A 16775-nucleotide genomic window follows, 5' to 3' on the forward strand; every position below is an offset into this window, starting at 1 on the left:
TTAATCATCCAAGGGTTGCAGCGCAACTATTATTTTTAATAAAGCAGTTATCTTATTCTCTTCAGAGGAAGGAAAGAGTTCGTATTTAATATTCACATATAATAGTTCGTTTTATATGGTCAGAGTCAAGTCAAAATTCATTTATTCATATAGGTAACACAATGTACACTTATGAACGTCAAAAAAATTTAATGAATCTAATTTTACATTTACTGCCAGTTCTCAAATCAAGGGCGTAGAACGGAAGAGAAGAACTGGTAATAAACTCTCCGACACTCTTTTTAATCGCCAGGTTTTTTTACACAATGTTTGCAACCACTACCATGTTCCATATGATATCTTGAGTAATAAAGAATAATAAAATAAATTCAAAACAAAGATTTGTCCTCAGCAGGAGACATGGTGAAATAGGAGCACGCACTTACATACTCGTGAGAACAATACGCAACCTTAAGCACCTTATAATTAGTTTAATTTGAATAAAAAAGAATACCGCAGTCTGTGCTATTGATTGTCATTCTTGATAAGGAAACCGGAATATCAAAAGGTGCTCTTCTCTTGATTATCGTCTCCATAACCTCCACGGTACTTTTGGTGCGGCTGACACAAAGACCACAAAACTTGGACAATTTGTTAAATATACTACATTTTTTATCTGATAGTTGACAAATTGTAAGGATAAAAGAGTATTGTATTAAGGGTGTACTTTAGAGACTTTGCATTACAAGATCACACCAAACAGAATTCTGATGTTTTAACATTTTTAACCTGATCAGTGGCTTAGTCTTGTGAAATATTATTAACTAATTTGTCTCGACCTTAGGACCTTGTAAAAGAAATTAAAGTTATATTATAATAATAAATTGTTGAACTGCTTATTAACTTCTAATTAAATTTGCTAAAATAAACACATTTTTATGCCTTCGTGTTAATAAAACAATTGATTGTTTTGCTCGGTTATATGAAAATACAATGGTATGACTTATAGTATAAAAGTTTTTAAAATTTAGTTCTATTTTTGAAAATAAGAACTACTTATAAAAATAAGCGATAAATTGGAAAGATAATATAGAATTTTAAAAGTAGTTCAATTTGTCAAAAATAGAACATGCGCACGTTTTTATCAACAAAAATAGTAATTTATGAAAACCCAAATAGTATGTGACGTATTTAATTTCACAAATATTTCACGGCGTTGAAGTGTTCCGATTGCCAGTCTGCTAAAATCTGTCGACTAGACTACAACAGAGAATTTTAAATATGATTAAAAAGTTAATATTTAGTCTGTTAGTGCTACACATATGTGCTGTTTTGGGTGATGGTATGTATGATACTTAAATTCTAATACTCATGAAACTTATTTAATAAAAACAAATAGTTTCGGTTGTAAAACACTGGATTGGGTTTGCCTAGCCATCTTTGACTGTAATTAATTGATATATTTTATTACTAGAGTAAATATAATTACCATGAAATTATATTATAGTATAAGACATAATAATACAACACAGTTTACATATTTGTGAGAAGATGATTTCGAAAAGAGGTCACAAAAAACACCCGCGGTACATCTGTACCTCGTCTTGTATATATATCATTATATGTATTAACAAGATTAAAAAAATTCAGGTTTATGTAAGGATTGTATGGAATATACCAAATGCAAGGCGGCATTTGATCACGCGACCTTAAAGCAAGACAATGAAACACTGCAATTGTTTTCCAAAGCTTATTGCGGCGTGGTATATGAAAATGGGCAAATGGTAAAGAAGGTACAGGTAGCATACACTTGATCTTGCTATTTATAAATGTTATTTCATTTTTATAATTCAACACTCACTTGATTGGTGAAGGAAAACATCATGAGGAAACCGCAAGCCCATAGTCCTAAACATGACAGTGGCAGTTCAGCCTCAAAATACCATTTTGGAAAGGAAAATGGAAGCGCATACAACGTTTGAATACGTCGTATAGTGTAAATGTAAAGTAGGTGCTATGTCACGTATGTACGTATTTTTTCAATCGACCCAATATTGTGTTTATTATTGATTGGGAAATGTTGTTTGTTTTGCAAGGTTTTTGAATATTAATGGTGTTCGCCTCCTGACAAGTCGTGGAGAATAATATCTGTATATTGGTAATATTCTTCTAGGTATGCTGTTCCAGTTTTCCACCGCTTGAGATGCCTTCGATAGACAGCAGTAATGGAATTAGCAAAGATCACCTTCTACCAGAAACGTGTGGAAGTATTTTAGGAAATCGTATCGTTGGAGGCAAATACGCTAGACTCTATGAATTTCCATGGATGGCGATTATCTTCTATATCACAAGTTAGTGTATAATTTCGTTCATACAGCAGACTTTTAGTTCCATGCAGGAGAAATGTTAATAGGAGATTATTTTACTATATAGTAGTAGATTATTTAGAGTTATTTATATTTTTTAAATGTTTCCTTTAGTGTTTCCAAAGTATATATTGTAAATTAAAATCATCTCTACTAGAGTTCCACTTCGACCTAGTTTAACTTTCTTTTTTCAGGCTCTGGTCCGCAACGTCAATGTTCAGGGTCAATTATTAATTCAAAATACATCTTGACTGCTGCTCACTGCGTTGTCAACAAAAATATTGCAGGAGTGAGAATTGGAGACTTCGATGTCAGTAGAGATGAAGACTGCGATTATCAATCTGGCGTATCTCCTGCCTGTGAGGACCATATTCAGGTGATTGAAGATTATTCATTTCAACTTAACTCTCTTTAAGTGTTTACACTTTTTCTGTGTAATCAATAAAAGATGAACGTTAGATTTAGTTATATTTTTCTAAGCTCCTATATTCATTCCTCCATTTTCAATACTGATGGTGACCCTAATCATAACCTTTAGTTCATCGGGATTGCATACAAAAATGCCACATCATATCGTTATTGGATGTAACAGTTTGTGAAATTTTAAAATAACAATTACACGTAAAATATCTATAAATATTAAACATGGCACTATATGTATACTACTTGTTCTCCTTCAGGAGATGTATGTAGAATTGGCAATACCCCATAGCGAGTTTCGCCGCGGACCACCGGAAAACGACATTGCTTTGCTGAGAGTGGAAGGCGAGATCAACTTTAGTTATCGTAAGTTGAAATAACTTTTTTATTACCTCCATATTTTACCCAAGTTGTGCTAAAAGAATGAGGGAAGTACTATAGCATCTATTCTTCGTTATCATAAATAACCAAGATTTGTCTTCTTTCCAGCTAACGTTGAACCAATTTGTCTACCAATAACACCTGAACTTCAAAATAAGGTTTTGGACTATATGACTGGAACAGTGGCTGGATGGGGCGTGACCGAAACGCGCAAAGAGGCTACACGATTGATGAAAGTCGATATTCCAGTAAAATCCAACTCAGATTGTAAGATGTACTATTTAAATTCGCCAAATCAACATCATTATTTTAAAAGAGCTATGAAGAATCAGTTTTGTGCAGGAGAATTAGGGAAGGACTCGTGCGATGGAGACTCTGGTGGTCCATTTATGATTAAAGACATCTATAAAGACGTGAACCGGTACGTCCAATATGGAGTCGTTTCTTCTGGACCTGGACTCTGCGGTTCTGGTGAACCCGGATTTTACACTGATGTATCGAAATTTGTAAATTGGATACTCGATAATATTAAAGAATAGTTCAAGGTCTTCCAAGGTTTTGTGATCAAATGCCGCCTTGCATTTGGTATAGTCAATACAATCATTACAAATACCTGGAACAATCAATCTATGTTAACGATGACAAATGTATTATAAATAAAAAATACAATTCAAACAGTTGTCTTTTTTTTAAATTGTAAAGAACTTTGATTTATTACTTAGATATTTCCTCTAGATTATATACATGGTCCATATTGTTAATATTGAGGTTTCCCAATATTCAAACTCAAAGCTGTTCGATTGGAATGAAGTATTTTGCATAAGTTTTTCCAATAGATAAAGTATACACTTACGAGAACCCAAAACGGCACATATATGTAGCTGTAATAAACAAAAAATATTTTTTTAATTATATTAACAATTTCTGTTGTCATCTGTACGATAGATTTTAACAGAATGGAATCTGGATCGTGAACGAACTCCATTAAAAATTTGAGATAATCTTGTTATATATATTGTTATGTTTGAGATAATTTTGTTTTTATAATCTCATTTGGTTTTTTGTCCAAAAAAGTCCAAAAAAAGGTTATCTGATAACCGAAAGTGGCCCAGAATTTTCAGGATATTATTTTGTAATATTACTATGAATAATGATACTCCATTAATATTTAAGGAAAACTATAAACATTTACAAAATAATAATTGATTTAAATGTAATTTTACCTTAAATATTAATAAATGTAGGAAGTCATAACTGGAAATGAAGGATGAAAAATAAAATCTCACTATCTCAAAAAGTAATGTATTTTGCAAAGAAACTTGGGACCTCGCAATTATTCTGGTGTCCGTATGATCTCTCGAAACGAAACCGGGAAACGAACCCAGTACCCCTCACCTAGCTGCCACTTAAAAAGACCGCTAGGTCATAAGGCCCTTAAAAGATTATACCTTTTGTGGGTTGAGTCAAGTAACAGTTAGTATATGTTCTCGGATTTGTATAAATCGTTCTTAAGTATCAAGGCCTAAGGCACATTTTTGATGTTTTTTTAGGCGAAGTGAATTTAAATGTGGCGGAACTATAATTAAATACAAATCTATTCTCACAGCTGCTTATTGGGACGTTGATAAGAAAATCGAAGGTGTCAGAATAGGAGAGTATGACATAAATTCGGATAGGGATTGTGAATATGAACCGAACTCTGTGAAGATCATATTCAGGTAAAAGCCAAGCCTAACACAAGTATTAGTAACGTAAAACTAACTTTTTTAAATGTTATTGCATATAAGTTTTCCACGGGGTACTTGTAATGTTGTGGTTTATGAGTGCAAAAATTCAAATTTTATTTTATTTATTTTTTTCTTTTATTGGAAAAAAGAAATATTAGAATATAATCTTTAGTATCATTCACAACAAAATAAACACAAACGCGTCTTCCTTCAATGAATAAATGTATGTAATGACTTAATAACAATATATCACAGACAGCACAAGGACTATCCTATTCATAATATTACGCAAACGTAGAACCAATCTGTCTACCACTATCGTCTGAACTACGTAGCAAACGGCTAGATCATGAAAGCGGCAGTGTACTAGCAAGTTCCAGTGAAAACTGACACTGAATGTGAAGGCGACTACAACAGAAATAACTTGGATGCCGTTAACAATTCCTATAATAGTAAACTGTTTTATAGCGGTCATCTAAAAAATAATATATTTAAAAACGAAAGAGACCAATACTTATTAATATGACCAAAGATAAAACTATTCCGTTATTAAAGTAACGATAACAATACGTAATGAAAATCTTATGAAAACCCAAACAGTATGTGACGTATTTAATTTCGCAAATAATTCACGGCGTTGAACTGTTCCGATTGCCAGTCTGCTAAAATCTGTCGACTAGACTACAACAGAGAATATTTAAATATGATTAAAAAGTTAATATTTAGTCTGTTAGTGCTACATATAAGTGCCGTTTTGGGTAATGGTATGTATGATAATTAAATTCTAATACTCATGAAACTAATTTAATAAAAACAAATAGTTTTGTTTGTAAAATATTGGATTGGATTTCCAAGCCATCTTTGAATGTAATTAATTGATATATTTTATTGTTTACCATGAAAATAGAGAGTTTTGCTCAAGTTATATAATAAGCTCGTTAAGTATGCTTAAATTGTATTGAATATGAAATAATAATAATTTAAAATTTTTTATCGAAAAGGAAATAAAACAATATGAAACAGGAAAATAAATATATTTCAATTTGACAATAATTAGAATCAAAATTATTAAATTTTTTCTTTTTATTTATGCACAATAACATTGAATTTAAAAATTTAGAGTCGTGATAAGCTTAGTTCAAATATTTAAAAATACAATAATCGAAATGATTATTGAGAGGAAACCGCCAATATCAAATGTGTTAAAATTAAATGTGTTGTAAAGTTATCCTTGCAAAGACATGCTTTTTAAATGAACTCTTTTCTTTAAGCGAATCTTATTTGGATAAGGATAGTTTTTCATCGGTTTTAATTAAAACCAATTTAATTATATTGGTTGTTATTTATTTATATAATCACGATTGTTAGTAAGATACACCAGCCGATATATAAAATTTGAAAAAAATTTCAATGCCTTATACTTATCTTTTATCTTTTTCAAATTTTATCAAAATCCCTAACATTTTGATTGTTTCAATTACATTTGTGTATGCTTTATATACACACACATAAAAAAGCTATTTATCTTGACAAGTCTACAAACAATTAAGTTACTTTTTCTATCTCTTACATTTTTACTTAAAATACATAAAATAAAATCGTAGTCATTCGTGTTTTGCGTCTCGCGAGATACGCCCCGCCCCGCCTACATCGGCAATATTACTATTTACAACATACATGGTACAACACAGTTTACATATTTGTGAGAATATATTCCTAAAAAAAGACAAAAAGACCCGCAATACTTCTGTACCTCGTCATGTATATTCATCATTATATGGGTTAACAAGATTGAAAATTCCAGGTATTTGTAAGGATTGTATGGAATATACCAAATGCAAGGCGGCATTTGATCACGCGACCTTAAAGCAAGACAATGTAACAAAGCAATTGTTTTCCAAAGCTTATTGCGGCGTGGTAACTAAAAATGGGCAAATGATATATAAGGTACTGGTAGCATGCACTTGATCTTGCTATTTATAAATGTTAATTTAATGTGATAATTTAAAACTCACTTGATTGGTGAAGGAAAACATCATGAGGAAACCGCAAGCCTTTAGACCTGAACATGACAAAGGCAGCTCGACCTCAAAATCCCATTTTGGAAAGGAAAATGGAAGCGCATACAACGTTCGAATACGTCGTATAGTGTAAATGTGAAGTAGGTGCTATGGCACATACGTAGGTATTTTTTTCTAAGACGCAAGATTGTGTTTGTGTTTATTGTTGATTGGGAAATAAATAATAAAATACATAAATGTTGTTTGTTATGCTAGGTTTCGATTATTAATGGTGTTCGCCTGTTGATAAGTCGTGGAGCATATATGTATATTGGTAATATTCTTCTAGGTATGCTGTTCCATTTTTCCACCGTTTGAGATGCCTTCGTTAGACAGCAGGAGTGGAATAAGCAAAGATCACCTTCTACCAGAAATGTGTGGAAGTATTTTAGGAAATCGTATCGTTGGAGGCAAATACGCTAAACTCTACGAATTCCCATGGATGGCGATTATCTTTTATAATACAAGTTAGTGTATAATTTCGTTCATAGAGCAGACTTTTAGTTCCATGCTGGAGAGAATGTTAATAGGAGATTATTTTACGATATAGTAGTAGATTATTTAGAGTTATTTATAATGATTAAATGTTTCCTTGTTAGATTTTATATCTAAAACTGAATGAAGCACTTTTTGTCAATATAATATATTTTTTCATCTTCTTTCTGCTTCTTTTGCGAACCTGATACTGTTCTACAATGACTGATATAAAGAAATGCTGTATCTACAAGAGTTTAACGTCGACCTAGTTTAACTTCATCCGTTCGGGCGCTATTTTAATCAATCGCAGATAAAAAGGTTCTTATTTCAGGGTTTGGTCATAAACGTGAATGTTCAGGGTCAATTATTAATTCAAAATACATCTTGACTGCTGCTCACTGCGTTGTCAACAAAGATATTGCAGGAGTGAGAATTGGAGAATACGATGTCAGTAGAGATGATGACTGCGACTATCAACCTGGCGTATCTCCTGTCTGTGAGAAACATATTCAGGTGATTGAAGATTATTCATTTCAACTTAACTCTCTTTAAGTGTTTACACTTTTTCTGTGTAATCCATAAAAGATGAACGTTAGATTTAGTTATAGTTTTCTAAGCTCCTATATTCCCATTATCAATACCGATGGTGACCCTAACCATAACCTTTAGTTCATCGGGATTGCATACAAAAATGCCACGTCATATCGTGATTGGATGTAACAGTTTGTGATATTTCAAAATGACAATCACACGTAAAAAATCTATAAAGATTAAACATGGCACTATATGTATACTACTTGTTCTCCTTCAGGACATGTATGTAGAATTGGCAATACCCCATAGCGAGTATCGCCAGGTGCCACCGGAAAATGACATTGCTTTGCTGAGAGTGGAAGGCGAGATCGACTTTAATCATCGTAAGTTGAAATAACTTTTTTATTACCTCCATATTTTACGCATGTTGTGCTAAAAGTTATGAATAAGGGAAGTCCTAACACATTTTTTACTTCGTTATCATAAATAACCAAGATTTGTCATTTTTCCAGCTAACGTTGAACCAATTTGTCTACCAATAACACCTGAACTTCAAAATAAGGATTTGGACTATAAGACTGGGACAGTGGCTGGCTGGGGCGTGACGGACATTATCCTCGGCAAAGAGGCTACAAAATTGATGAAAGTCGATATTCCTGTAAAATCCAACAAATATTGCAAGTGGTACTATAGAAATATGGCAAACCAAGATAGGCGTTTTAAGAGAGATATGAAGAATCAGTTTTGTGCGGGAAAATTGGGGAAGGACTCGTGCAGTGGAGACTCTGGTGGTCCATTTATGATTAAAGACATCTATAAAGACGCGAGCCGCTATGTTCAATATGGAGTCGTTTCTTTTGGACCTACCAAATGCGGTTCTGCAAAACCAGGCTTTTACACTGATGTATCGAAATTTGTGAATTGGATACTCGATAATATTACAGATTAGATGTATATTAGTTCCAAAACAAAGAAACGGTCTAAAAAAAACGAGATCAATATACCTATATTTATAATAAAGGTATTATGAAGAATATAAAATTATTAATCATAAAAAGGAATTGAAAATAAATAGTGTTGCTTACTGTTACACACAAAAAAAATTAGAAAAATGTAGGTCATTACTAATATGTAAAGCAAAATAAAAAGAATTATAACCCATCTTAGTTATTTTTATTTACACACTGTATCGCAAACCTCATCTGTTTATAACGATTAATGATTATCCTAACTACATGAGAACTACATGAGAATACATACGTAAGTGTTTAAGTTCAGAAATTCGATTTTAAACATAGAATATTTATAGTAGGTATCGAATTATAATGCATATTACTTTCAGAAAATCACATAAATGATATATTGTACTCTCTCATGGCTTACTTCTAGCTAGCTAGAAACGATACTTTACATTATTATTTTGTTACAATTAATTACATTTTTTAGGGATTTGATAACATTATCAGCGAATCACAACCTTTATGTGTTTGATCCATGCTGCCTTTAGAAGAGAATACAGTAATATCAGAGTATGTTGCAAGCCATATCTTTATCTTTATCTATAATTTAGTTAAAACTAAAATTGTTTGAAAAAAAATTAACTATCTCCCTTCAATTATCTTTTCTATGATACAGTTAACGTAAAATTATTACATTAAACAATACTGCGCTGTTGTGTTTCCCATACAACTAGTACTTTAAATAAAAATAAAATACTTTTAGTATGGAACATAATATAGACAGGTATCACTTATTCCACGTCATTAAATTTGAACCTGTAGGCATCCCTACTCATCGGCAAAGAAGACAGAGGGTGTTGGCCGTGAGAAAAAGCCGGCGTAAAAAACTGTCGGTACTCTTTTAAGTAGTAATATTGTTACGAAGACGGGTCAACTGCAATGTTTTTAGATTTTTCCACTACTTAAAGAACTTTTCAGCAGGCTGAAATATGATTTATGACCGTTTCAGGAGAGGGTCAATCACATATTAGAAAATCAAAATTTACATAATGTTGCCGTAGTTTTCAGGAGGCTGAAACATTTTTTCAGTCGGTTTCAGAACACGTATAGATGAATGGTACACTTTTCAGCAGACCCGTTTTCAGGCGTTTTCAGGCCTGGTTATAACCCTTTGATGAAGGAATATTCTAGAACGAATTTTCTAGGTGTGGGATAAGCACTGTTTGATACGCGAAAGAGAGAAAAGATAAGAACCTTCTCGAAGCTAGACCGAGAACTCTAGAACGTCGTACGACAAGCACGTAGCAATGTGCGAAAGAGATAGCAAGTAGAATTAGGCGATCGCTACTCAGTAGCGCTCCCGCCTAGAAAGTTCTCGTAAACATCGGAAACATCGTTCGAGATTCTTCCCAGGGATATATAAGCGAGCCAAAACGCGATCACTCAGTTCAGTTTTGAATGCGATTCCAAGCGATAAACAGCGAAGAGAAAAAGTGCGATTAAGTGATACCAGTGATAAAGTACTGAGTGATTTAAGTGATTAGTGACAGTGTTTGATTGTGTGTGTTATTAGTGCTTTTCTGTGCGTAATTTCAAGATATTAGTGTAAACGAATTCCTCGTAGATTTTATTAAAATAAACCCTTGAATTCATCGACGGCAGTTTCTATCCGATCCCCTAGCTCGTAACAATATTATAAACGTGATAATGGGTTATGTCAAAGCAGGATGTGTGCGTGGATATTTCAAAAGCACTAATTAGTAAACCACATACAGATAAAAGATATTTCTAAACTATTTACATTAATATTCGTAACAAATCATGTTTACTGGATAAATATATTAAATACACATTTCCTTAAAAAAAAATGATTAAATTAATTACTACCAAACCAGGCCGGCAATGCACTCGCGAGCCCTCTGGTATTGAGAGTGTCCATGGGCGGCGGTATCACTTAACGTCAGGTGAGCCTCCTGCCCGTTTGCCCCCTGTTCTATAAAAAAAAAGTTTAAATTCATGGAATAATTAGGAAATTACGACATTCTGGTATAAATGTTGATTTCTTAAAATATAGTTTAGGTACCTACTCTTTGTTAGAACATGATTTATTTATTAACACTTCGTTGCATTACATAAACAAAATTTTAAACATAATTTAATGAAAAACAACTGGCTGACTTATCGCTTTCGAGCGATTTCTTCCAGACAACCACTGTGAGTCAAGGAAAAAAACATGGATTAAATTACATAAGCTAGGCAAGAAGTGCAAAAATACATATGACAAATACAATAAGAAAATATACCATAATTGCAAACTATTGATTTAGTATATCATGAGCAAATCAATACAGTTCAACAATTAAAATACATTTGTAAATGTTGAACCTCATCAGATGTTTTGGGAAATCTTATATTATTAATTATATGATTTATCAGATTAGTCTTGCTTTTATTGTGAATGCATCAATATTTTCATCAAATTTATTTATGATAGTTCAATCCCCGAGGGAATTCTATTTCGAAACCGCTTCTACTATCTAGAGCAGTTCTATGAGCTTTGGAAAAGGAGGAAAAAATCATTATTTTAATAAGGCGTTTATTTTTCTGATTATTTTTATTAAAATATTGCTTGCTTATTAATTACTATATTTACATGAAACATTCATACACAAGTAACAACGTTGTCGTTTTTACTTGATACTACTCAGTACTCGTACTTTTCCTATTGTCTACTCCTAACACCACAAGGAAAAGGCGACCATTTATGCCAGCAAGTAAACAACCATAATTTCTAATAATCTTTAATGAATATTTTTGTTTGTTTTTTTATTATTTAAAATTTTAAATACTTATATGGTTATATAATTTCCTGATGACCTTGCTGCATAAACGCTCTACTAACTATGAAACAGTTCCCGTTTGACTTCAGAACAAGTACTATACTTAGCTATTTAATAAATAAGTATTTATTCCATTTCCGATAATTTAATTATTCATTAATATTATCTAATATCCAATCGACGTATTCTCTGACATCCGTGTAAATGCCTGGGAACGACGATCCACATTGTATTGGACCCTTCGACACGATGCCATACTGGACGTAACTATTGACACCATTGTAGTTAGCTTTCATCATTAGAGGTCCTCCGGAGTCACCATTACAAGAGTCCTTTTTGAAATCTCCTGCGCAAAATTGCTTATTAATGATCTCCCGGGTATTTCTGTTGTAGTAACCTTTACATTCAGCGTCAGTTTTCACAGGAACTTCGACTCTCAACAATACTCCAGATTCTCTACCAGTTTCAGTGAAGCCCCAACCAGCTACTGTGCCGTATTCATGATCCAGATGTTTGCTACGTAGTTCAAATGACAGTGGTAGGCAGATTGGTTCCACGTTTGCTGTAAAATTATGAAAAGGCTCAATTGTACAAAGTCCTAGTGAATCTGTATGAAATTTTGTTATTCAATCATTACATGTATTTTTCATTGAAGGAAGACGCATTAGTGTGTTTTTGTTTTTGATGTAACCGCTACTATATAATCTATGCTAACATTTCTTTGGTACATTAAGTTTATCTAATCGTCTTTTTGTGAGCTAAAATATCTATTGCAATATTATTTAATAATACTTACGGTAGTTAAAGACGATCTCGCCATCTACTCGCAGCAAAGCAATGTCATTCGCGGTTGGTGATCTTTGATAATTTTCATGTGGAATTATTTCTGTGACATACATATCCTAAAAATGCATATTTGTATTAAGGGATAGTTTATCACGAACAACAACAATGCATGATGCATAACAAACAACAAATTTAACTTTAATCAAATGGCGCGTTTATCCAAAACTGACTTTAATAACTGACACTGGGTTTTGAGCGTCATACTCATCCACGAGCCAAACTATAGATTCTTAATCATTTCCAATGATGTAAAACCTAAATGTTAGCATGAAATTTGAATAAAATATAGCAAGTGGCCAACAATTAAATTCATTTTCAGTATTTTCGTTATGAAAAATGGGTAAACCTGGACTTCTTTTTTGCAGATAGTTTTGTGCTTTTCATAGTCGCAATCCTTTTCCAAATTAATATCAAACTCTCCTATTCTGACAGATGCGATTTTTTTATCAACGACACAATGAGCCGCTGTCAGAATATATTTAGAGGTAATGATAGTTCCACCACATTGAAATTGGGGACCTTCGCCTGAAAAATCATCAAAAATAAGTTCCTTAGGTCTCGATAATTGGGTTGTTACTATGTTTGCGTAATCGTCACAAACATGCAATAGATAATTAATTTGGTTTCAATTGAGTGAGTGGTGACGTAGATGTAATTTCGATGTAACATGGACAAATAAATAGTGTGTTGAATATATAACGTAACCTTTACACACAGTATTCATAGGTTTTATTTTTAATACTTAATTTATAGAATAATATAATAAACATTAGAAACCGCTGTGGATTGTATGAATGTTACCAGGTAACCAGTATGTCAAGGGTGTCAATGTAACCTATGATTTTTTTTTAAACCATTGCCCTAGTTCTCGGATCCGATTATTCGGCATCCAATCTACTGTGCTTACCACTCGGATCCGATTTTTTATTTATAAAAATAAAATAAAATGCATTCATGCATATTTTGAAAAAATCATATTCACTTTATCAAAATTTGCCATACAATTTTCCGGTTATTACTTCATTAGCATTCTATGTGTTAACAATATTTTTTCAAAACGTCTATAAGCTAACACTTACGTGTTTCATGAGCGATCAGTACCATCCATGGAAATTCGAATAGTTTAGCTTTTCTGCCGCCAAAAATTCGATTTCCCAAAATGCTGCCGCATTTATCCGGAATCATGTTGGGAAATTGTTCTTCGATCGAAATCGAATCAAAGTTTTCTTCATTCGATTCTGCATATTTACTTTCCAATTTACTTCCCGGAGGAGTTGATTGTGGACTTGTATTTAAGCTGGGAAAGTCTGAGCAACATACCTATGAGAATCCAGAAAAATTTAGTCGTTCTAGTACCGAATTAAGTAACTCTCTGATTTCAACCCTATAACACATATTGGGATCCTGAATAAAATAATATTATTTTTGATTTTCCATCGCGATTTGAAACAAATTTTACCACCACTTGAAACACCGTGGCTATTCCTTCGTTGAAAATCTTGTGCAATTATTATTCTGCGAATTTTACAAATTCTGCTGCATGCTTTTAGCTATTGATTACCTTAAAGTCGGAGTCTTCATCTTCCGTTTCTGTTCCACACGCAGCTTTCTCAAATAGCTTGTTTGTTTCGTCGCCTGGCTTGAACCGAGCATGATCAGCTGCTGCTTTGCATGTGTAGTAAATTTGACAATCGCTGCAATATCCTACAAAAAATAGTTTTATTAATTAGATTAACATTTATAATAAATCTTATGTTCTCTTATAGGATATAGCTTCTGACTCATATGTAATTTAACACTTCCCTGTTTAATCGAAAAGTCAAAGATAGTTGAATTTAGACTGCCTTCCATAATTTATTTAAAATAATATAATATAATACTAAAACAAAACCACAATATGTGGAACCAGCTGACGTATTTCCGAATCAATTCGACTTAGGGTCCTTCAAGAAAAGAGCGTACCAATTCTTAAAAGGTCGGCGTTGCCTTTTAAGAATTGGTACACTCGCGAGCCCTCTAGCATCAAGAGTGTCCATGGGCTGTATCACTTAACATCAGGTAAGCCTCCTGCCCGTTTGCCCCTTCTTCTATAAAAAAAACCGTGGTTAACTTAGTTACCTTTTTGAATTGAAATCTTTAATCTTTATTTTAGCAACGTGATTTATTTTCATGTCAACAATAATATAAAGTTACACCACGAGCTACGTATTTACCTTATATAATTAAACTATTTGTCTATTTTTAAGGCAAACCGCTTTTTTCTTGAAATTAAGATTAGATTAGCTAGACAATTTGTAATAAATTACGATTATAATCAGTTATTGTATTGCGTGTACGATGCAAAGAGCTTTCCTATTTTTAAGACCGATAAGCAATATATTTTAACACTTAAAAGGAAATACGTACGTTCACTATATACCAGATAACACGAACGTAGCACTAATAAACATAAAAATATATTTACAAACATCTTAAAGGTGTGGTCTTTGTGAATAACTAACAAAGACTAACTTTATTCGATCCACATAATATAAAATATTTTTTTATAATGACACATATATATATACATATCTATGTATATTTTCCTCGAGCATTGCAATCGGTACGGTATTTATAACATACAATTTAATTAAATACCACATGCATATTTCCTGAATTTTATATCTGCCGTTTCTGTGCTAGGCATGACGTAATTACCTGATATTAATTAACATTGTCCATGGACAATGTTACGATTATTATTATTATTATTATGACGATTCCGTCGCCAAGCATATTTTAATCAATTACATGCAGATTGTTTCCATGCCAACCGGATGACCAAAATCTAGGAAATGACGTATAATGATGTTTTTTTTTAAATTTAATTTTCTTTAATTATATGAATTTTATTTATACTTTAGTGATAGTTTAGTTAGTTAGATGGTTTATCTGTCTCGTTCCAAGGTCTTTTGAGCAAATGCCGCCTTTCATTTGGTATAGTCCATACAATCATTACAAATACCTGGAATAGTCAATCTATGTTAACGACATGGGCGTATCATAAATTTGTAGGGCTCTATACTATAACGGGTAAGTCCCCAGTAATAGACGCAGACGTAATTTTTTTTTATTAGACTGACCGAAAACAAGGGACGGGGATAGAATTTCCAGTTCCGTTCGATAGACGCGCATCGTACATGGGTGGATTGAACTTATTTATTTATTAAGTCTACAACATCATAAATATTACGAAATCTACTGATAATTTTATAAAATCTTCTATCTAATGTGTACGACAATATATGTAAACAAAATTACCAAGAATGTTGGCACTTAAATTAGTGAAAAAAAAACCAAAAAAACTCTTCTAAAACCATGTTGCTCATCAATGATACAGCCGTCAACACATTTGTAGATTATGGGATACAGGACAGACTCGAAGAGCTTGGAAAAACGAGATAAAATACAAATAGGACGGTAATTATTTACGTCGGTGATATCTCCCTTTTTATACACAGGTACAACACGAGACATTTTCCATACATCAGGAAAAACACCATCTTTAAGAGATCTATTATAAATAATAGTTAGGGGCAAAGATAACACAAATCTACACCGTTTTACAAAGATAGGGGAAATCGAGTCTGGCCCGGCTCCTTTGTTAGTATCAAGACCTTTTATTTTCTTAGATATTTCATCTTCACTAAAGCTAACAGACATGAGGCCATCAACATTGCCAATATCGTCTGGAGTGGAACTGCCAACAAGTGATTCATCACAAGTATATATAGACGAAAATTTATACGAAAAAAGATTAGCAATATCAGGTGAAGACTGGGCTGTAACATTGTCCATTTTCATGCACAAGGGAAGCGGTGAGTGACCACCTTTCTTATTTTTTATAAAACTCCAAAAACATTTAGGATTATTAGGAATACTTGCCTCAATATTTCGCTTATATTTAGTTTAGCAAGCATAAAGTTTGTGACAACGTTTTCTAATAATGTAATACTCTATTTCGTCTCGAGGATTCTTGTATATTCGATACCTCTTACGTGTTTTTTCTTTTTCAGCAAGTAATTTTATTAAGGAGGAACTGAACCACACTGGATACTTAGATTTCGTGATGGACGTTTTAGGAACAAATTTGCTAATGTTAAGTATTTTGTAGAACTCAGAAACCATATCATTAACATTATCGTGA

At 32.6% G+C, this 16775-nt stretch overlaps 2 protein-coding genes across 6 annotated transcripts; one reads left to right on the plus strand and one right to left on the minus strand.

Annotated features, from left to right (window-relative positions):
• The first annotated feature begins 1205 nt into the window (after window positions 1-1205).
• Window positions 1206-9001, plus strand: LOC110994223 (serine protease easter). Of its 5 annotated transcripts, none has more exons than XM_045627992.1 (6): window positions 1206-1321; window positions 1630-1772; window positions 7223-7400; window positions 7742-7923; window positions 8222-8327; window positions 8457-9001. In XM_045627992.1, exons 1-6 carry the CDS (start codon window positions 1261-1263, stop codon window positions 8891-8893), a joined length of 1107 nt encoding a protein of 368 aa, XP_045483948.1. In that variant the 5' UTR covers window positions 1206-1260; the 3' UTR covers window positions 8894-9001. The 5 variants fall into 5 exon arrangements, with proteins under 5 accessions (XP_045483948.1, XP_045483954.1, XP_022116455.1 ...); XM_045627998.1 differs by lacking the exons at window positions 7223-7400; window positions 7742-7923; window positions 8222-8327; window positions 8457-9001 and adding exons at window positions 2153-2330; window positions 2540-2721; window positions 3026-3131; window positions 3255-3789 and having other exon boundaries at window positions 1630-1778; XM_022260763.2 differs by lacking the exons at window positions 7223-7400; window positions 7742-7923; window positions 8222-8327; window positions 8457-9001 and adding exons at window positions 2153-2330; window positions 2540-2721; window positions 3026-3131; window positions 3255-3789.
• Window positions 9002-11324: 2323 nt separating this feature from the next.
• LOC123689119 (CLIP domain-containing serine protease 2-like) lies at window positions 11325-15077 on the minus strand. Its single transcript, XM_045627918.1, has 6 exons — window positions 14996-15077; window positions 14151-14293; window positions 13669-13909; window positions 12936-13114; window positions 12540-12645; window positions 11325-12305 (listed from the first exon to the last, which is right to left on the minus strand). The coding sequence occupies exons 1-6, from the start codon at window positions 15057-15059 to the stop codon at window positions 11893-11895; spliced, it is 1146 nt and encodes a 381-aa protein (XP_045483874.1). The 5' UTR covers window positions 15060-15077; the 3' UTR covers window positions 11325-11892.
• Window positions 15078-16775: the final 1698 nt, after the last annotated feature.

This window comes from Pieris rapae, chromosome 1 (genome assembly GCF_905147795.1).
Source record: "Pieris rapae chromosome 1, ilPieRapa1.1, whole genome shotgun sequence".
NCBI classification, from domain to species: domain Eukaryota; kingdom Metazoa; phylum Arthropoda; class Insecta; order Lepidoptera; family Pieridae; genus Pieris; species Pieris rapae.